Here is a 23686-nt window from a genome sequence, read left to right on the forward strand (position 1 = left end):
CAAGCGTCCCTGATTCAGACTTTCTTCTCTTCTCCTGCTGTAAATAGTAAGGAAGGTAACTTTATTCTATTAATAAAACAATAAGGAGACAAACATGGCTTTAGCCCAAAATACATTGTCAAAGAACTCCTGCAATTACTTTCCCATTTCAGATGAATATAAAGATAGAGAAGAAAAATACTGTAAAGCCCATATTTGGAAGATTCTATTATATAGCCAAAATGTATAAAAGTAGCTTTAGACTTTGTATGGAGCCTTTGTGTATTTTTAATTGGTTCTCATAATAGAGCTGACACCCCATGCCCCTATCCACACCAACCGGACCTGTAGAGAATTTCATAGAGAAAGGAAGGAAAATGCTGCAACACCAAATTTGCCATTCTTTGTAGGCAATCCAAAAGTATAGCATCATTGATATTCTTCACAGCCATCCAATGTTTTGTCAAGTATCAGGGCAGTGGACAGATACTCAGGCAATTGATTAATTTGGTTCCAAAGACAATAAATACCTCACTAAATAAAGGAATTTTATTAGCTCCATTAGCTTTATTACTATTAGCTCTAGTAACTAGATTTGAAAAGCATAATATAAAAAGCATACATACACACAAAATGACAACCAAATCTCTTGCAAGCTGCCAAGAGCTCCAAAATAACAACAGCAGGAGATATCCCAAGGGCAGCCAGTTTTCAGATTACCCAATGCTGGGGTCCATACAAAACAACAACTTAAAGGTTTTTATGACTTGATAGCCCTGCCATGGACAACACTTGACCTTGACTGGCTGGCACACAACTCTGGAATGGGAATCAAAAGTCTGAAACTTTCACAGCAAGAAAAACTTTCGAATTATATGAAAATTTTCTCTTTTCCTTCTTTATTCAATAAACAAGATTAAAAAAGACCAATAAACAAGAGTAAAAAGACCTATGAATGAGCTCTAAACTTTCAGACTTTTCATAATATGAGGGAGACACAGAATATGTCCCTAAACTCCTGGAAATAACAATAGTCTTCTCAATTGCCACCACATCCAGAAATCAAGAAGAAAAAATGTTGAGACTCTGGAAAGAATGCAGAAAAGAGCAACAAAGATAACCTGGTGAGATCCCAATTTTAGATCTTGATTTGCTCATACCTAATAGAATTTTGTCAAACTAAAACTATAGTCTTTTAGCGGATGTATCTGGGAGATTCTAGGGTGTTACTATCCCAAACCTTTCCCCACCACCATTATCGAGTTCAGGACTGCAGAGTCACTTGTCTTGGGTTCCTGTCTGAAATGTACTACTAGGAAGCTGTGGTATTACAGTGAACATCTCCGTCCCCATTTCTCCTTCAGTTGCACATCTATCCCCAGAGTCTTCTCCAAAACCAAAATTCAAAGGCATTAATTATCTTCCTATTTTGCTTCTTCAAAGATACTTCCATAGAGTATCACATGACTGTACCATGCACTGTGAATATACCATGGCTTACACACTTCTGATCTTTATAAGTGTAGATATATCACAGCATTTAAATATCTTTTCCAAAGCCTTCCAAGGCTTTGGTGGAAGCTTTACCAAGAATCTGTGGCTTATTTTTTTAATAGCGTGTTCTTTTATTTTTGATGGTTAATCCATAAATGTAGTTAGTTTTCTGCATAATGTCAAATAAAATACAAGCCACCACAGTATACATGTACCCAGTGTTGATCAGTTGTACTTCTCTACAACTGGTTGGAGAAAGGCAACTGGAAAGAGGGGAGAATTATTTGTTTCTGTATTATATGACTATGAGAATTACTATTCTAAACACATAGAAGAAATCTGTTATAGCTGATTCTTTCCTGCAGCAAATATTAACCTGAAATGTTTTTTTTTAATCAAAACCAAAATATGCCTGGAAGTATTGCTCCTGTTGATAGCATTTTTCTTCTTTTTATCATTTTCTCACAAGTGCAGGATCCACTTTTTTTATCAACTGAGTATTGATCCATTGGTTGCCATGAGAATTAATTCACTGGCTTGTTCCCTGAGCCTGCCATTGTGACTGAAAGAGTGTAACTAGCCCAAAGTCACCCAATCAGTTGTCATGCCCAAAATGGGACTAAAACTAAAAAAAAAACACGAAATATTATTATTACAGTATTATCAAATTTAGTTGCTACCCATTTCATGGTTCAAGACAACTGAGTGGAAGCAAAGTAATCTAGAAAGTAGTATAGAAGGAATGTGGTAATTGCTTCCTTATATGTACTTTAGATGTTCAGAAAGTAAAGATACAACCAAAGAAAAAGTATGGATACTGAATAAACATAGTATCGAAAATAAATTTTCAATTTTCCTGATTGTTGGCTCATGTAACTGTCTGTGAGAAAAGCCAGTAGAGTTGTTCTTTACATCTGCCATCTTTTCAGCAGTTCTTCAAAATTATTGTGTTGCTTTATGTAATTTTTCCTAGCCTACAATAATCAGCCAGGAAATTCAATCTAAGCAGAGACTACCCATCCTCAACTTTCAACAATCAGAAACCAGTTCCACTAAAGACTAATCAAAATTCAGGTTATCTTTCTATAGGAGCCCAGTCATTCAGTTATTTATAGTCTGCATAGCAAACCACTTTTTGCCTCTGAAAATGCCAGTCACAGTTGCAGGTGAAACATTAGGAAATCTGTTGTCTAGACCACAAATCACTAAAGCCTGAAGCTCAACACTGCCTACCATCCAGCCTATCTTTTCACTTGCACCTACCTGCAAGAGCTTAAAGCACACTCTGAACCATATTTTAAATATAAACTGCAAAGTGCTGTCTGGCTCCAAGATTCAGTATAAGTTTTGAACTTGCCCATCCAAATCTAAGTGTTTTAATGGAAATCCTGACTGTACAAGTCTTCTCAGATAATAACATTTATATGGTTTAGGTTTAGGTTTTATTAGGATTTGTATGCCGCCCACTCCGTAGAGACTCTGGGCAGCTTACAGATAAAAACAGGGGGGGGGGCATATAAAAATTAAAAGAACAAACATTAAAATTTCACAACATACATACAGCTTAGAGTGGGGCTGGATAAACTCAACAGCCCCAGGCCTGCCGGAACAGCCAGGTCTTAATCACTTTGCGGAAGGCCGGAAGAGTAGTAAGGGTCCGGATCTCCACGGGGAGATCGTTCCATAGGGCTGGAGCAGCTACAGAGAAGGCCCTCCCCCAGGGAGTCGCCAGCCGAGATTGACCGTCAGATGGAATCCGGAGGAGGCCTAATCTGTGTGAACTTATTGGTCTCTGGGAGGTAAATGGCAGGAGGCGGTCTCTCAGATAGCCAGGTCCTAAACCATGTAGGGCTTTAAAAGTAACGACTAGCACCTTGAAGCGTGTCCGAAGACCAATGGGGAGCCAGTGCAGCTCGCGGAGGATAGGTGTAACGTGGGTGTACCTAGGCACCCCCACTATCACTCGTGCGGCTGCATTCTGGAGCAACTGCAGTCTTCGAACACTCTTCAAGGGCAGCCCCATGTAGAGTGTGTTACAGTAATCCAGTCTTGAGGTGACAAGGGCATGAGTGACCATCCGAAGGGCCTCCCGGTCCAGATAGGGTCGCAACTGGTGCACCAGGCGAACCTGGGCAAAGGGCCCCCTGGTCACAGCCGACAGATGATGTTCTAACGTCAGCTGTGGATCCAGGAGGACATTCAAGTTGCGAACCCTTTCTGAGGGGTGTATAGTTTCACCCCCCAGGCTAAGAGATGGAACGACTGGACCATCCTTGGGAGGGAGCATCAATAGCCACTCGGTCTTGTCGGGATTGAGTGCAAGCCTGTTTGCTCCCATCCAGACCCTGACAACCTCCAGGCACTGGCACATCACTTCAACTGCTTCGCTGAGTTGGCACGGGGCGGACAGATACAGCTGCGTATCATCCGCATATTGATGGTATTTAATCCCGTGCCGGCAAATGATCTCACCCAGCAGCTTCATGTAGATGTTAAACAGGAGGGGGGACAGGACCAAACCCTGCAGCATCCCATAATTGAGGGGCCTTGGGGTCGATCTCTGCCCTCCAACCAACACCGACTGCGACCTGTCCGAGAGGTAGGAGGAGAACCACCGTAAAACGGTGCCTCCCACTCCCACCTCCCATAACCGTCGCAGAAGGATACCATGGTCGATGGTATCGAAGGCCGCTGAGAGGTCAAGAAGCACAAGGATAGAGGAATATCCTCTATCCCTGGCTCGCCAGAGATCATCGATCAGCACGACCAAAGCAGTTTCCGTGCTGTAACCAGGCCTGAAACCCGACTGAAAGGGATCCAGATTATATGTTGGTCATGCCATTGAATATACTCTATAACAAATATAAAAAGTATATTTGGGAAATACTAAATGTTCACTGTTGCTGACCATACTATGTTCTCATTCTATAGTTGCTTACCACTTAAGTATCATACGTTTTAATGGGTATAACTAATGACAAAACTGATGAGCTCCAGATCTTCTGCGGTAGGTCACTAAACAACATTTGGCTGCTTTAATTTGACTTTCATTCATCTGAAAACAAATGTGATATTAAGAAGGGCAAAAAATAAAACAGGATATATTCTTCAAGTTGCTAACCTCTACTTAACAGGAAGATGTTATTGTTTCAAGCAAGATCTCTGTAATACATCATCATCATTATTCTACCAAATTCTTGTAACTTAATCAAAAGAGGCAAAAAAAAACCCATGTAAATTCTCTAATCTGATTTCCTTTTGAACCAATGGTGGCTTTTGATAGGTACATTAGAGATGAAGTTTACATTAAAGCTTAGGTCTTGTCATTGAATACTGATTTCAAATAACTCTATATTTAATCTTTGGCTGATTATTGTAGACAGTGATCATTTTCCAAATAGTATTAGGTGGTTATCCCAGACCTTTCTTCTGTATGAGACCTGAAGTGAATCCTGTATACTGTACTATTTCTAAGGGTCACAGCAAATGATAATTAGGCAAGTTTAAGAGTTGGAGCTGAGATGACATTTCTGTTTTTTTTGCTGACCAAAGGATTTTCAGAATACCATCAAGATGATATTTTTTTTCACTTTGGACTTTATTGCTTACTGTGATTTTAAAGGAATATAGCATACAGTTTGGAGAACTGAGATTCAGCCAGTTTGCACCGCTTCAGGAGAACCGTTAGTTAACTCTTTGTGGTGTTCTGCAAACCAGCTGAATAGTCAAGGCTGCTTGTCTGCCTAAGGATTCCAGTAGCTCCCACACACCTCAGATTTTCCTTCTCATTTGTAATTAACCAAAAGAAGAGAAAAGAAAAACAAGAAATAACCACATAGCCATTTCCTCAGCAGAAAAGTTGTAGCCCCTTTAAAACTCAAGGGGGCAAATAAAGTGAAAGAAAGGTGAGTTTTTTCCCCCATTCTCTCTCCCTTCAGTTAATAGCTCCAGGCAGATAGTCAAGAACTATTTAGTTGCTATAACCAAACCCCAGGAATGCAGTCAGCACAGAAACAATAGAAACTTACAGATCATACAGATTAACAGAATTGGAAGGGACCTTGTAGTCATATAGTCCAACCTTCCGCCCAAGCAGGAAACCCTACACCATTTCTGACAAATGGCAATCCAATCTCTTCGTGAAAGCCTCCAGTGATGAAGGTCCCACAACTTCTGAAGGCAAGCAATTCCATTGGTTGATTGTTCTCACTGTCAAAAAATTTCTCCTTATTTCCAGGTTGACTCTCCTTGTTCTTGACAGAATTAGGCCAGGGAAGGAGTTTTAAAAATGTTAAACAGAGCAGGAGTTTCTTGTCAGAATTCTTATGTCTTTTTAAATACACGTTCTAATAGCTCTAATTAGCAGAGTTGATTTTATTAATTTGGAATAGGGTTGCAATGCTGTTTCTATGTTTATGTATTTTAATCCTGCATTTTCAGCATTTAAGAATATTGCGATATTAGACTGAAGATTTCAAATTATCTTGTAACTGTGCTTCTTGTGTGTGATGGAGCACCCACAACTTCTGAAGGCAAGCTATTTCATCGATTGATTGGTCTCACTCTCAGGAAGTTTCTTCTTAGTCCTAGGTTGCTTATCTCTTTGGTTAGATTTCCATCCATTTTTCTTGTCATGTCTTTTGGTGCTATGGAAAATAGAATGACCCTCTCACTTTTGTAGGGGCCCCTCAAATTTCCTGACAGAACAATTAATCAGTGGAACAACTTGTCTCCTGAAGTTATAAATGCTCCAACACTGGAAGATTTAAAGAAGAGATTGGATAACCATTATCTGAAATGGTGTAGGGTTTCCTGCCTAAGTAGGTGGTTGGACTAAAAGACCTCCAAGGTCCCTTCCAACTCTGTCATTCTAGTCTAGTCTAGTCTAAATATTTGAACAATGCTATCTTATTGTGAGTTGGACTAAGGAGAAATTTCCTAAGGATGAGACCAATTAAGTTGGCCACCCCACCCAGTCACATAGCCATCTAGCTGGTCATTACGGCAGAGAACCGGTTGTTAAATTATTTAAATCCCACCACTGGAGAGACCCAATTCATATATACTGTTTACTTTGGTATACTTTACTGGGTTGTTATGAAAACAAAACGGAATGATTCTCCATACCAACCTTTCTTGAAAGAGTGCCCACTACCACCATTCTGTAGCCCTCTAGTCTTTCATCAAAATTCTAACTAGGTCTGACTCTGCTTGACATTTTGCAAAACCAGACAAGGTCAGTCAAACACCAGCACTATCTTTGACAATTATTTGTAACAGAACAATAGCTCTATAAAATCATAAATATAATCCAAAAATATGAGAAGTATTGCACAAACTATTCAATCTTCCTCAGTTTATGGTCCTCCTGGTGCTTTGGATAACTACTCCTTTTGTCATTTATCATGAATTGTGTTCTAACATTTAACCAACTAGGGGTCATATTATGAAAAACAATTTATATCAGCTATGAAATTCTTAACATCTGTTAATTTTACTATTATTTAAGCTAAAATCCTTTGAATATTTATGTATAAATAAATTCCACTGAAAGACTCTCACTTAAAGAAAAATGAAAATTAAAAATTAAAAATCAAGAACAAAAATGGAATTTTGTTTTTTAATCACCGTAATTCATATTGCATATGCACCACTGGCATTCTCATCTACTGAAATAGATTCTGTTTATAAGTTTCAATAGTCATGAATAATTATGTAACAATAACTCATAATTCAATTAAAATTGAATCCATAAACATGGTAGCTCTTCAATCTTACCACAAGAAAGAGTACAATATTTAAAACAAAAATGAGGCTAAATCAAGGATAAAATTCATATATTGAGTTGCCATTGAAACAATTAGCAATGTCTCAAGGCCCATAAAAAAGTCAATTCTAGTAGTTTAGCTAGCCACGAGCAGTTCCATTGAAGATGGCAGCTTTCCTGCCAGAAACATAAAAAATTACATGCCATGTGTTGTATAAGGGAAAAAATTTAGTGCTAAGTGTGTTTGATTCAAATTGTAAGTTATACATATTTAAATTATTCAGCAAATATTTGGTAATATATTCATTCAAGATTTGGCACATTTCCTACATTTTGATAAAATGGATAGAATAAGCTTGCTGCTGAATTTCAGTGATAAAATATGTGTTTCCCAGAGCCAATGCAATGCACAGAGGGTTGATCTAGCACAAACTCCTATCCGCCCATCCACTCAATTATGAAATTTCTATTTTTCAGCCTGATCTAACATTCAGGAATTTTATAAGGATAATACTGAAAGTAGAATAAGAGAAATCAGGGCATTATTCTAAATTCTGGCAAAGAAGACCTGCATAAACACAACAAATGATTTTGCTTTAGTTTTTTTCCCCCTCTATGTCAATAACTTTCTAAGCTGAATAGTACTGCGCCATTTTAATTTGGCAGATCCCTTTTAAAAGCTTCTTGATTTTGGACTAACATTTGTTGACATCTCTCTTCTGCTCTCTCTAAAACTGGAAGACAAGAACTTTTAGGTAGCTTAGTAAATAAAGACACCCAGCTCTTTTCTTTGTACTATGAATAGGAACAAATGACCCCCTACAAGGATTATTTACAACTTCATTTTGTCTCTCACATTCACCATTCTGAAAGGCATCAACTTTGTTCCCTGCAGTGCTCCACTAAGAGCCACTAGCCAAATCAAACTATCACAGTCTGTAAACATTTCTTGCATCCCACTGCGATTTCCAAAATTACATTTTCTATGTTCCCTATAAACAGAAAAGCGGAGGATTTTCGGTTCATCTCAGAAAAGGTTCTTTTCTCATGTCCTAGAATGTGGTCTGTTAATTGCTTTACCAGGAGCAAACTTGGGTCATCCTTTGAGAATGAAGTTGTTATAAAACAGCTATGTTGACAGATGGTATAAGTGGCATCACTAATCAAATCTGCCATGGTGTTTTCATGGCAATGGGGAATTATCATTGTGCCAGTAAATGGAAAGGCTTATTAAATGTTCTGTTCTAAGTAGAAAATGCATTGTAATGATAGCTTGTGGAGTCATAAATTGGAAACGCAAGAATGAGTATATGCTCCGTGACTGATGGGTCTGTGACATACGCCTTGGAAACATTTTGCAGATACCTTCATTTGGATACCTTCAAAGCCATCTTGCTTCTCTAAACAGCATTTCAATAAGCTATTTAGGCCCACCAGTGCATAAACAGTGAATGTTGAACAAGCAGGTTCCCTAAAATCATTCATTTCCTTGGAGTCATCTACTTTAACTTATTCTTGCATTTTTTTTTCCCTCCTGCTCAGGCAGTTGAACTAAGCAGTTAATAAATAAATATTAGCTACTTCGGTAGGGGCTTCAGTTTTTGTAGATAGAACAGGAGAAAAGAGTAAATAAAAATCCATTTTTAATATTGCAAAATTAGTCTAGTGTCTTTTATGTCATCAACATGTTTAACTTCCTTTATGTGCATTTTCTGAATTACAGAATGAATCCAAGCTTTTCTGATAGGCCTTGAAAGCTGAGCAAATCAATAGCTGAATATTCAAGCCACAGTTTATTTTTCCATGTGTACCATTGACCTTTTTGTATCAGTACCAGATAGCTCCCTGCCAAGCTTATTATATACTTAGTCTCTGGGGGTAGCCTTCTGAATAGACAAAGTGTGTGGTATGGACAAAGGAGACAGAACTTACTCCAATTAAGATGTCAAAGATGTGGACCAGCTTCTGAAAGATGCCAGTCTATTCAATGGGAATGTGCAATTTGCATCTGCTAGTCTAAAACTGCTTAAATTATGCTTTTAAACTCACTGTACGTACACACACACACACACACACACACACACACACACACAAACACACACATACATATCCTATTGCTATTTATTTGTCATTTTTCTCATGCAAGTTCTAAATTTTGCTTTTTAAAGGGATAGTCTATTCAGTTGGAATCAAGCTTTCCTCAAAATTATTTGCGATCAAGAAAATAAATACTTTTAAACATTAAAAAATCCCAGCTATAATCCCAGCTCTTGTTTTAAAATTCTGATGGTTTAATCTTTATTATTGGAAATTGGAAATATATTAAGCTTGATTTACTGAATGTAACAATATAAATTGATTCATAGTGCCACTCTAGGATATCAAGTTCATTATGGCAATTCCTATTTTATTTATTAGATTTATACTCAACTGTTCCTCAAAGAGCTTGAAAAGACATGCTTTTCTCCCACTCCTTACCCCACTTTGTCCTATAGCAACAAACATATGGGGTAATTTGTCAGCGAGACACAATGACTGGCCCAAAGCTATCCAGCATCCATGACTTAAGGGTATATTTGAACCTGGATCTGCTTGGTTCTAATCCAACATTTTAACCTCTCTGTCATACTGTACTGATATGAAGAATAATTGTACCAGCTGTCTTTAAAATGCATTCATTCCACATCATAAATTGTATTTTGCAAAAAGTAGCTTCATTAATTTTAGTTAATTGGGACAAATTACAAGCAATGAAAAATGAAACTTAAAGCAAAGAATTTTCTCCGTTGCCTTTGAGAGTCTTTGGAATGAGTTCAACACCTGCCATATCTTTTGCAGACAGTTATGGATGCCTTGGTGTACTTTATCATCTACAATAATGAAACGAAAGCTATAATGTACTTGGTGAATTATGGGAGGGGGATGCTATATTTTAAATGTAGAAAATGAAGAAAAAATCTGAAGAGAATACATTAAATTATTTTAAATCCACAGACTGGGGATCGATCCTTAATTTACTACAAAGTACAATGAAGTTATTAACTATGCAGAGCAAAAAGCAATGACATTCCAAATTGTCTAATCATATAAATTAATTCTTGCAGGAAACACTAATCATTTTTAGTCAAAAATAATTTCAAATGAACTGAATAGCCTCTTAATCATACAGATTTAGCTGCAAAGAAGTGAAGTTGCTTTCTCTCCATTTTCTTCCTCTTTACCCATCTAGTCCATGTTTCACTGTCATCTGATTGATTTTAATCTCTTTTTATTTTTTAAGGTGTTCCAGTGGCTTTGATCGTCATCGTCAAGACTGGGTGGATAGTGGTTGCCCTGAAGAGGTGATATTCAGATATCCTATATTTATATTATGAATAGTTGATTCTTAAAAAAAGAGGGTATCTTGACTACAGACCTGTTACAGGAATAAAGCCTCTCTGAACAGTATTTAAAGACAGTTTCTAGATTTATCCTTCTCCCTTAGAAAATTACTGTTGGCAGATGAACATCTGTTCTGTCACTTACCTCATGAGCATCTATGTTGAATCCAAATGTACTTCTCTGTGTCCTAACCACATATTTTGAATATGAAAAACTAAATCCAGAATTACCATCTCACACTAAAATAAGTTTTTCTTTAGCTTGGACATTGTATGATGGAAGGAAATTACAATTATTGGAGACATTTACTGTTGTTTTTTTCTATTAAAAATAGCATTGATATATACCATTATTTTATTTATTAGTTTGCTTTGATGTCAGTATTGAAAAAGATGTTGAAGAACCCAGAAGTTCATTTGATGGGAAAGCCTTAACTTGATTTTGTGTATAAGTGAAGTTTTTCAAAGATGAGTGAACTGAATTTTAACCCTGGAATATGTATATATGTATGTAATGTATGTGTATGTATGTATGTATGTATGTATGTATGTATGTATGTAAGTAAGTAAGTAAGTAATTCATATGGCCACTTGTTTCACGCTCATGTCTGTACATGGATACCAATAATTAAATACAGCCTAAAGCAAAAAAGGAAACAACAGCATACAATACACATAATCTGCAACCAATATAAAAATCTGCAGCACAAATCACAGCAACCATTGCAAGGCTCAGACACCAAGATTCCTAGGCTCTATGACAAAACCATGTCTTTAAGGTCTTGCAAAAAGAGGACCAATTTAACCTCGGAGCCAAACCTCAGTTTGGGATAAAAAAGTACTAGAATGAACTATTTCATTCCAAATTCTTCTTTCGATTCTTTTTTTAAAAAGTTTTTTTTTATTATTTTTACATGTTTACAACAAATAACCACATGTATATTATTACATAACCAAAATTATATTATATTGTTAAATGTTTACATCGATTCGTCTTACCATCAACCCCCAAAAACGATTATTGGCTCTTCTGCTCTCCATGCACCGCATTTATACCCTATCCATCTCTTTCTTCTCCCTCTCTCCTCCTCTTCCCTACCTCCTTTCTTCCCTCTGTCATCCTTCTCTTCTCTATTTCTCCTTCCTCTCTCCTTCCCCTCTCTCCCCTTTCCACTTCTTTCTCTCCTTTCCCCCCCTCTGCCCTCTCTCCTACCCCTCTCTTCTTCCCTTACCTCTCTCCTCTACTCCACACTCTTCATTCCATTTACTTGGTGTATTTCAGCCTCTGAGCGAGCTCCATTTTATATTGATAGTATTTATATTTAAATATACATCTTTAATTTTAACATATATCCTCCTCCTTTTTTGAAAGAAAAAAGAAAAGTATACATATATAGTAATTATATTTTTAAGCCCATCTCCTCCAGCCTATTTTTAGCTGGGATGTAGATCTGGTTACCATTCCCAGCTATTCTTATCATTATATTTATATCATTACATGCCCCAAATTTGTAGTTCTGTGTCTATAATCTCAATAATTTCCCACTATATTTCACGTTCCCCTCCATTTTTTCATATCTTGACTTAGCTTACCCTTAATTGTCTTTAAATAATAACCCTTGCTGTTCAATGTTCATTGCAATTCCATTAATCTATTAAGTAGAGTAACAAGCGGTCCACACCTCACTTTGTTCATCATATTAAGAGTTCTGTATGTGTCCATATTTCATATATTTTAACCTATACTTAATTGTCCTTCCATTGTCATATTCAGTCAATTAACAACTCAGTTTAATTATCATGTATAAAAGTGAATCACATACCTCTACTTTTATTCTCCACATAACAATTTCATATTTGTCCATATTCCATATATTTTAACCTTTATTTAATTATATTTCCATTATCATATTCAATCAGTTAGCAACTCAGTTTAATTATCATACATAGGAGTAAACCACATATCGCAGCTTTATATTTCCCATATAACAATTTCTAATTATCAGATTTCTTCTAGTAAGTCTTTTCTCCACTTCTCCCTATTCCTGCCTTCTCCCTTTTCTTTGTTTTGACATGTCCACCCTCTTCAGTTTTCCCTATGCCACTGTCAAACTCAGTGAAATCTTTTATCTCCTTTTTATTTTCTTTTGTTGGGACATATCCACCCTTTTCAATTTTCCCTATACCATTGTCAAACCCAATGAAGTTTTTTTGTCTGTTTTTAATTTTCCACTGTTTCTACCACTTTCTTATCCTCCCTCTTCTTCCTTCACTTTCTCAATATCTAGCTTCCAAACTCTATTTAGACTTGATTTTAATGATTTATAAGAGTCGAGGTGGCGCAATGGTTGGGGTGCAGTACTGCAGGCCACTTCAACTGACTGTTATCTGCAGTTCAGTGGTTCTAATCTCACCGGCTCAAGGTTGACTCAGCCTTCCATCCTTCCGAGGTGGGTGAAATGAGGACCCAGACTGTGGGGGCGATATGCTGACTCTGTAAACCGCTTAGAGGGGGCTGAAAGCCCTATGAAGCGGTATATAAGTCTAACTGCTATTGCTATTGCTATTTATGCATATTTTTTATAATTTCACATAGTTCTTCAAATTCACATCTTTCATAATGTCCACTTCCAAAATTACAGTTAGTTATACAGTTCTTATTTCAGAGTGCTGGTCCATCTTAAATTTAGCTAGTTCAGCTAATGTGGAGAGGGAGCCATCTTGATCCTTTATTCTCCCTCCAGCCAAAAATTTCATATTTTCCTAGATCTTTATTTTATTTTATTTTTTCCCCTTGTTACTTTCCACGTCTCATTGATTAGAGTTGCTTAAAATATATTAATTAGAATGAACTCAAACACAGTAAGTCTCCTTGGTATGTTTCTCTTTGCCTCCTGCTTTTTTCCAAATTCTGATTTATGCCAATTGGTTAATTAAAACTTCCAGATCAAGGTTTCACATTCCATTCATTACACAGACAAGATTAGGTTATAAGTGAAAAAATAATGCATTAATTAGAGTTGCTTAAGATATGTTGGTTAGCAAACAGTCTTTTCAAATCAAAATCAAAGCTTGTGTTTGAATGAGTTTGTCATTTCTCTGCTTTCTCCTTTCTATCTCCAAGTTTTCAAAGCAAGTAGTTCTTTTTGGGCTAGTGATTTAACTCTCCATTTTCCCTTCTTTCTTTCTATTTGCCAAAATCCCGATCTGTCCATCGATATTATTTATATTCTCAAGGTTCTTTGCCTTTTCCAAATTCTGATTTATGGGTTAATTAAATCTTCTTACCAGGTTTTTCATCCCGTCTCCTACACACTCCTGCTCGGGTGCTTTGGCCAGAAGCCAGCTGCTTCTTGTGCAGCCATGTTGCCATGCTGCCTCCCCGACACCAATTCAGGAGGACAAATCTCCGACCTCAAGGGACGTGTTGCACTCCCTCTGGGTCTGATGAGACACTGCCCCTTCTTCACACCCTCCCCCCCCCACAGGGAGGTTCTGATCCAAAAGGATCTCAACATTGGTTTTTCAGGCAGAGTTCATGTGAGGCTCTTTGGAGCCCACACCTCCCCCATCTGTCTTGCTGAGGAACTTCCGGTCAAATCTCTTCTTTCAAATAAATAAATCTTATAATGTTTAGAGCTTGAGCTTCTCTACCATTTATTGAGACTTTAATTCTCTTTTATCCAGAAAATATACTAACTTTGCAAAGTCTTAATTTAAAATTTCCATTTTGACATATTCTTGTGTTTGTATTAGATAACTGTAGTGCTCAGACAAATGACTTTCACTGATCACTAATTATTTCCTTTCTTCATATTATTTTCCTTATGCAGTCAAAACTTAAGATTTGTGAAAATACAGAGACAACTCAAATGCCTCTTCATATTACAACTGCACAACAGCAAACCACGATGAGATTCAGAGTTTTAACAACTACCAAAGGAACCATTACATCACATCTGCCAACTAGTCTACCCACGGAAGGTAAGAAACTAGAGTTGAATATGTTATCAGAAATGTTTAAAATTTGTAGTATGATTCTGTCACACGAAATTTACCTACTGGAAGAAGTAGTACTTCAATAATGTGATTATATTATGATTACCAAAGACCAAGGCTGAAAACGCTCTACCTCTATAAATAAAATCTTTGTATAATTTATAATAAAAGTTTAATTCTAATCCTGTTTTAGATTGAAATTGACTTTCAGAATAATTAAGGTAGCATCAATGGGTAGCAATAAAGCTACTATAGAATACTTTCTTGGTTATTTAAACATTGACTCAATATTTTAGAACCAGTGATTTGGAGTCATTGGGATCTTCTACATTGAAACTCTTATTTTTTTGAAGTATTTTATCATCCTTAGTAATCAGAAATGCTATTGGAGATTATTAGCTTTCATGAAAAGTTGAGTATTTTGCTATATATTTCCCAAATGTATTAAGTGCTGGTGTAAGAAAACTATGTAAATTACATGTGGTATGTATTGTTTTTGTCTTTATATTTCCCAAATGTATGAAGTGCTGATGTAATAGTACTGTGTCAGTTACAGGTACTGTGTAGTGTTTTCCTGACATGTTTAATATTAAATCAGTATCTTGTAGAAGTGTGCAATATTTAGAATGAAACACCTCTTTTGATAATGTGATGGTGATAATATTATTTACAACCCAGCTTTAGTAAACTGGCTAGAAGGATGTTTTTTTTTAAATAACTAACTTAAATAACATGCACAAATTAAAAGAATTAACATACAAAAAGTAGGCATCAAGAAGGAGCCTACAGAAATGTTGTATAAATATTCATGAATAGGGAAAAATACATGAAAGCACAGTAATGAAAATGTGAACTACTATAGAAAATGGATAGCATGAATTGGTACTTGAAAAACTGCATAATATTTTAAAAAATCATAACAGATCTGTCATACAATTTCCATGATGTGCAAGCTGTTGTGTACAATCTTGTCTATTTTTTTTTTAAATAAAATAAAGCTTATTTATTTGACGTGTACTAATTTAAGTGTAACTTCTTGGCTTCAATTCAAGGATCAATAGTATATCCATGAGGTGGTAATTATTACAATATATTAACTATCTAGGTTTTTTTTTCCTCTATCTCCATCTTTGGGAGAAGAGAATACAGGTAGTCCTCGACTTACAATCATTTGTTTACTGACTGTTCAAAGTTGTGATAGCACTGAAAAAAGTGACTTATGACCATGTTTCACACTTAACAGCTTTGTGGCATCCCCCATAGTCATGTGATCAAAATTTGGATACTTGACAATTGATGTGTGTTTATTGACGGTTACAGTGTCCTGGAGTCATGTGGTCACTTTTGCAACCTTCTGACAAGCAAAGTTTATGGGGAAGCCAGATTAATTTACCTGTATTACTAACTTAATACATACAGTGATTCACTTAACAACTCTGCAAGAAAAGTTATAAAATGGAGCAAAATGCACATAACAACTATCTGGCTTAGCAATGGAAATTTTGAGCCACAAGTTGAAGACTACCTGTATCAAATCATTTTAATTTTGAATTGTCAATGCTAATTTAATAAAATAGAAATTCTGTTTTACTTGTTTGTTGCAAGACATTGTATAGTTATGATGTAATTGGTTATTGTAGAACATTTCAACAGCATTTCAGCTACATAGAAACCTTAAGCTTTTCAATCCTGCAAAGATAACACAAATAGAAGACTCTTTAATGCAAAAGACTATTTTTGAGTGCAAGAACCTAAAAGAAAGGTTTAAGCGCTGTCAATATAAGCTTTTGAGCTTTATTTCTATAGTACTAGATCTTAGTGGACAAAGTAATAGTAGAAAGATGAAAGTATCACATTTTCAAAGTGGGGAAAGTGACATAAATGGTTGCCTATGCGCTGTAATAAAATGATCCTATCTTCTGAAAATCAAACAAAACTCATAAAATTAGTAGATTGATAAATATTGTTCCTGTGGAACATGAAAAGATGTTCTAAAGCTTACATCTGAATTAGTTCTGCCAATTTTTTGCACTGCACATATCCTGCACAAAACAGTTCCAGATTTTCTTTTCTAGAAATTTTTGGAGGAAAATAAATGGTTCCAGGAGTGCAAAATATTACCCAGAATTTAAGAAAAAAGTCTTTACTTTTTTATGCTTTATGCTTTTTTGTTATTTCCCTTTTTGCTGTTCTGATAATACCATTATCAACTACAATATGATTTCAGCCATTCCAGAAAGTGCAATACAAGATTATTGCATGATATTAAATATCTAATCAGCTTTGCTATTCAGTATTATTATTACTTAGAAAAGTGTTGGGAATACAATTCAACGCTGGCATGCACCCTGCCTCTCAAAATCCTTGCTTGGCCCAGCTGGGTCCTACCATGCAGGGGAATGTAACAAATAATTAATTGCTTGCTTCATTTCTATTCTAATTTTTCCTCTAGGAAAAGGGGAATATATTTGAAGGATTTTCTGCCTCATGAATTAGAATATCTTGAACGGTTTTAACCACAGTGAATTTAGTCTTAGGCAGCAAAGTATTTTTGCCTGGCTGCTGCTGTATTCCCACTCTATCCATATGCAGACCTGCATATACCATCCAAAGCCAAATCATAAGTGATTCAAACATACACAGCATCTTGAAGCAATGAAGCTCACTGTGCTTAGGTAGGTTGCAGGCCAATAATTCTTCATTTATCTTAGCAAACATTTTGCTTTCTCAAGGAGAGAAAGGAATATACATTTGAGATTGTTGAGCCAGTCAAATTGTGGTTCCCCTTTTCTGTATTATAGCAATAACACTTAGACATATATATATATACCACCCATAGAGCTTTACAACACACTCTGGGTGGTTTACAACATCAGCATATTGCCCCCAGCATATTGCCCCCTGGTTTCTTGACCTCAGAAGTATGGAAGGCTGAGTCAACCTTGAGCTCATTAGACTGTGGGCAGTATTAGCCTGCAATGCTGTATTATAACCACTGAATCATCAGAGCTTTGGTGATGTTCTACCATTCATTGTTGACTGTTATTTCATGATGGGCCATCAAATAGACTCAGCAACACAGGACATTCTTCCTATCCACTTACATCGCTTCACATGTAAAAAGCATTGGAAAATAAAAACTCATATCACACACACACTCCTTAACAAAACCACACAACAACTTCAACCCCATGTGTTCTGCCAGCGAACCCTCAAAATAAGTGTGCTGTTCTAGCACCAGAAAACAACATAAAATAGAATTGCCCCAACCAAATCTCTCATTTAAAAAATCCACCCCTAGGACAAGATGTACATTTCTAAAATCTTCATGACCCCAATGCCAGGGATGATCTTTCTCTCCAGACTTCACTGAACAGGAACACAGCTTAAATTTACAGATCTAAAATGTTTCAATTCAAAGGCCATTATTTCATGATCAAAGCCTATTATTACTATAGATACTTTTACTCTTAGCTTGCCAAACTTCAAATCCTACCTTTGATTGCTATACTTCATGGTATGTGGTTGAATAAACAACCCTCTTCAAGCAGCTGCCCAATGTGCTTATTTGTGACCAGCTCAGAATCAAATCAAGTAAATTTATTTTACTGAAGAATCAGCAATGTTTTAGACACACAGAATTTGTAAATTTCTTCTCCAATATTCAGATATTTTTGTCCTGACTGCCCTCTTCCCAATCGAAAAAGAGAAAAGGAAAACATCCTCCACATCAGCTTAGCTCATAATATTTTCCTATCCATTTTGTAATATTGCCTTTTATTGCTATAGTATAATTCAGAAAATTTTGATATAGCAGTTTTAAAGATAAATCTCACCAATGACTTTGAAATAGTGTAAGATCAGCTCTAAATTTTTTGTATAATAGTTATAGAGCAGATCTTTAATGTAAACGTGAACTGCTATAGAAAACCTCTTTAAATTCCTCACTGATTCATAGGACTACTCTTCCAACTCTTAATCAATAGTATCACATTTGTTTAAAATTATTTTAAACATATAACCCATTATGATTGTGGATCGATTACTTCTAGCACACTTTTATAAATGCTAAATAAATGTAAAATGCTATATAAACATAGCATTAGATGTTTAGATAAAATTCCTTTCTCTAATAGCTTTGAATTTCTTTTTCTAGATGATACCAAGATAGCTCTACACCTAAAAGATAATGGAGGTAAGAGCTGCTATTTTTTTGCATTCAGATTACATGAACAGATCATCTAGAGCCGAGGTGGCGCAGTGGTTAAATGCAGCACTGCAGGCTACTGCTAGATCAGCAGTTCAGCGGTTCAAATCTCACCGGCTCAGGGTTGACTCAGCCTTCCATCCTTCCGAGGTGGGTAAAATGAGGACCCAGATTGTTGGGGGCAATATGCTGACTCTCTGTAAACCGCTTAGAGAGGGCTGAAAGCCCTATGAAGCGGTATATAAGTCTACTGCTATTGCTATATTGCTATCTAAATGCCATTCCATAAAACCAAAATGGTCTAGTAATTTATCCACTTACCTATGCTACAATACTATGCAAGATATTCTGAGAGAATGCTTAGTATAGTCAGCTATCATAATTTGCCATACTCATTGTATCAATGAAATGAACCTCTTTGAATGTTATTTTTTTTAGAATATATATTCTATCCTCACCTAGGCAAATAAATGTAGATACAAATTTTCATATTCAAATCACAGCACTTATTCATTGTGTACAACAAAACAACAAGCGGAATCAACCCTGGCAATCAATGGCGTGACAGATGCCGCAGCCAGATCACCTTTACTATTAGACTATTAAGAAGATTTATCTCCAATTGCCAGGATAACTCTCTAACTTATTAGTAAATCTAAATAAAAAAAATAATGGTCTTTGGAAAACATCATCAGAGACACAAGTGGCAATTAGATGGTGAACCAATTAAAAAGGTTAACACCTTTGTATATTTATACCTAACTTTTTATAAGACTGGGTCTTAGTATTGGCTTCATGAATGGAGTACACTTAGAGCAAATGCTTTAATTTACTGCTTAAATTAAAGAATCATAGTTACCCAGGTCACTAGCCCCATTAATTAAAGTATATAAGGCTAAGCTCCCATGTTCTTGTATGGAACAGAAGTTTGGGGGTCTATATTCTACTACAGTATTAGAACAAACATGATCCCAGCACCTGAGATGTATTTTGGGTGTAGATCTAAGGACATTTGCTGCAGCACCTAGAGCCAAATTGGGAAGTTATATAATTCATGCACTGTCTAAAATCAGAGCATATAACTTACTGGCACATAATCAACGAAATGGATAGACGGATAGACTCCCCAAGTTATGTTTATTAGAGTAGATAAAACCACAATTACAACCCTCTTGGATCACTAAACTGACAAATTTTGTAAGAAGCTCTGGTCTTCCTGTCTCTTGCATAACAGGAAAACAATTCAAAAAAAGAGCTGCCCAAAGAATTAAGGATATAGAAGCACAAAATGATATACTGTAACTATCCTTACCAAGGTTGGTAACTTGAAATGGATGAGCAAATATAAACATACTTTTCAAATAGATAGCTATTTAAAGTTACAATTGCCAAAACATCTTAGGGGGATATTTGCGCAAGTAAGATCTGAACATCTTGAGGTAATGGTCGGATATGGGAGATTCCATTATATACCCTATAATGAACATCTATGCATTTGTGGAGCGACAGATGTAGAAGACTTAGCTCACATCATTGTGTAAGAGGGTGAGAGACAGGTACCTTGGTCTATATACTAAATGAATGACCCATTGGGAACTCGATATCAAAGCAACTTACCTTATGTGCAGCCAGCATTTGAAAACAACATTTAACATGGCACAGTACTTGAGCAAAATAATTCAGTTGAGATCGACATAGTATCTGGACTGATTGGGGTAGATTATAGGGATCATTCTGAAAGATTATTTTATTTTATTTTACTTATCCACCATGTTTTCCCAAAATTACGACATGTCCGGATAATAAGACCATGCCATATTTTTCCTGTGGGCCAAAATATACGCCCTTCCCCAATAATAAGCCCCTCCAGCCAGGCAGAGCGCCACTCACCTACCTAGCGATATCCTGAAGGCTCAAAGCCTCAGGAGCTGGGGGGAGGGGGGCAAAGGCACTCACATTGCTTGATGCCTTTGGGATACCGCTAGGTTGGTGGGTGGAGCTGTGCCCAACTGGAGTCGGGGGTTGCCGGGCAGCTGCTCTCACAAGCAGCCACCAGCAATGCCCCTTTGCAGCCAGGCAGAGCACCACTCACCGACCCAGTAATATCCCAAAAGCGTTAAGTCACATGGCGCTCTGCCCAGCTGGAAAGAGATTGCATGAGCACTTGTTCTGCCTCCAGCTCATGTGCCTCCCTGCCTCACCATGCCCAACTCTCCCTGCAGGGCTGGCCCGGGGCGGCGGTGCTGCCACCACGCTGCCACCCCACTGCCGCCACCGCTGCCATGCTCTGAGCATAACTGGCTTCCAAACTCTGGAGCTCCGCTGCCAAGTCTTCCAGCAGCGGCCGCTCTCAGACTATGCTCTATGGTAGTGGGCTGGCTGCGGGAAGACTCTCTGTACTCTCTGTATCTCTTATTTTCAGGGTAAAATGTCTAGCCACTCAACAGTAAAACAAAGTAATTGCTGTGAGTCAATAACAAATTATCAAGATTTGCTGTCTGTGCTATTTTAGCGAATTCTGTAATCTTTGCATAATTGGTATTAGTCTGTAATGAACAAAGTAAATTTGGTTTGATTATATGTGGTTCGACAGTGTGAAGGGGTTTGAGTTGTATATGTTAGTGCAGACTTTCTTAAACTTTTTCTCTCATGACCCCTTTACGCTTTTTATTATGAAAAATCCCCTAAAAAGTTTTTGCTTGTTTGTGTTATATTTAATGAGGTAGTCCTCATTTATTTATCCTGTAATGTTTCATTGTGGCATTATAAAAATGTAACAAATAAAATTTGATATTACTCTTGTTTTAGGGATTATACAAATCCAAATTAATCTTGGCCATCTGCTATTTGGCAGTAGTACTAAATAACTAAACTGCTTGCTAACTAACTGCTACCAAGTAACTAAACAATAAACAAATTTATCAGAACCATAGTTGGAAATTTTTGAGAGAGATGTGTTTGCTGCAGGACAAAACTTCCTCAGATGTTTGTATTTCTTTTTTCTTCATACACAGCATGGCACATACTATAAAACTTAGCAGAATTGTGGCTTTTAGCAATATTTTTATGTTAGTTGGATTCTCTTCAGAATCTGAATATTGATAGATCATTTAATACCCATATGCTCACAATAAGACAGAAGTTTAAAAATGGTAATTTGTACATCTCAGATTTTATTGATGCTTCTCAGGAGCCATGAGATTTGATTATAACATTTAGCTTTTAAAGTAGTAATGCATGTCTGCAGGTAATTTTTAATTTGTTATAAGGAAACAAATTATGAAGATCAGGTATGATTTAATTTGAAGAGTACCTAAGTGGCATGGATAGAAGTGGACATTAATATTGTTTATTAATCTAGAAATAATAGGACATCTGGAATTTGTCTTTGCAGAGATATTATAATGAGTATTTAGCACAGAAAAAGGCATGACTCATTTTGTCAAGGCAACAGATTATTGTATATGAGGAAAATAAAAGAACTGAAATGAATTTGTGCCAAGCTTAATCCTTATTTTTCTTATAGCCTCTACAGATGACAGCACAGAAGAAAAGAAAAGTGCCTCTCTTCACACTGGCTTAATTGTAGGGATTTTCATTCTGGTTCTGATAGTAGCTGCAGCAATCCTTGTGATTGTTTATATGTATCACCATCCCACCTCTGCAGCCAGTCTCTTCTTCATTGAGGTAAATTGTGTTTTTCATAATTGGTCTATAGCAGGGGTGGGTTCCAGCTTCTATCTCCGTCGGTTCTCTCAGGGGCGCACTTTGCGCGCGGACACACTTGTTACGTGCTACTCGTGCATGCACAGTAGTAAAAAAAATGCTTCTGCTCATGTGCAGAAGCAAAAAACAAGATGGCAGCACACATGGTGCTGCCGATTGAACTACTTTGGGAGCATGACCTGCCGAGTTACTACCTACTCTTAGGTAGGTAATAATACTACTATTAGAGCCGAGGTGGCGCAGTGGTTAGGGTGCAGTACTGCAGACCACTTCAGCTGACTGTGATCTGCAGTTCAGCGGTTCAAATCTCACCAGCTCAAGGTCGACTCAGCCTTCCATCCTTCCGAGGTGGGTGAAATGAGGACCCAGATTGTGGGGGCAAGTTGCTGACTCAATTTGCTAAAAAATTTGTAAACCGCTTAGAGAGGGCCGAAAGCCCTATGAAGCGGTATATAAATCTAATAAATAAATAAATAAATAAATACTCAATCGAACCGGTCCGAACCGGTAAGAACCCACCTCTGGTCTACAGCCTACAGTATAGTGAAAAGCTAGCTTATATCATCTTCCCTGAAACAGTGCAATATTTTCAGACACCAATTAATATTAGCCTTTGTTTTTGCCTAGCATGTTATTATTTGTGCTAAATTTACAGGTTGAGGTCATTTAGTTAAATGATGTGATAAGTAGCAGGGAGTGTATCTGGTAAAGCATGGAGCACTTCATCATGATTTCTTATCCTCAGAACATTGTGTTATAAAGACAGCTTTTGAAAACAGTTGGTTTCTGTGCATGATTACTGAAAACAATCCCCCCCCCCCCCAATCCACCTTTGATTCATCTTGGAAACAGTTTGCCATGAGTTCTGTGTGTGACGATGATCTTACTGAGAAACGTAAATTTAGTACATTTATTTAGTTGTTCTATTTGTACCATACTGCAGCCATATAGAAATAATCTATATCACTCTGAAGTGAATCTTCCGATTTCATGATATGTTCAGCTGGACTCTCCTAATTCCAATTCACAAGGCTGTTGGAGAATTATAACATTGCTCTTCAGAATAACTGGGAGTGCCTATGAGAGACAAATGTTCTAAGTGCATTTTACTTCTAAGGTCAATACTGAAAAAGC

The 23686-nt window shown here is 36.8% G+C and overlaps 1 protein-coding gene across 2 annotated transcripts in view; it reads left to right on the forward strand.

Annotated features, from left to right (window-relative positions):
* The window catches only part of PLXDC2 (plexin domain containing 2), a 276086-nt gene that overhangs the window by 248045 nt on the left and 4355 nt on the right, over positions 1–23686 (forward strand). Inside the window, exons 10-13 of one of the 2 annotated variants that reach the window (XM_032237801.1) lie at positions 10521–10581; positions 14454–14604; positions 18776–18814; positions 22353–22513. In XM_032237801.1, the coding sequence (XP_032093692.1) occupies positions 10521–10581; positions 14454–14604; positions 18776–18814; positions 22353–22513 (412 nt within the window). The remainder of the gene's footprint in view (positions 1–10520; positions 10582–14453; positions 14605–18775; positions 18815–22352; positions 22514–23686) is intronic. The other variant, XM_032237802.1, reaches the window with a different exon arrangement.

Source organism: Thamnophis elegans, chromosome Z (assembly GCF_009769535.1).
Source record: "Thamnophis elegans isolate rThaEle1 chromosome Z, rThaEle1.pri, whole genome shotgun sequence".
In the NCBI taxonomy this organism is placed as follows: Eukaryota; Metazoa; Chordata; class Lepidosauria; order Squamata; family Colubridae; genus Thamnophis; species Thamnophis elegans.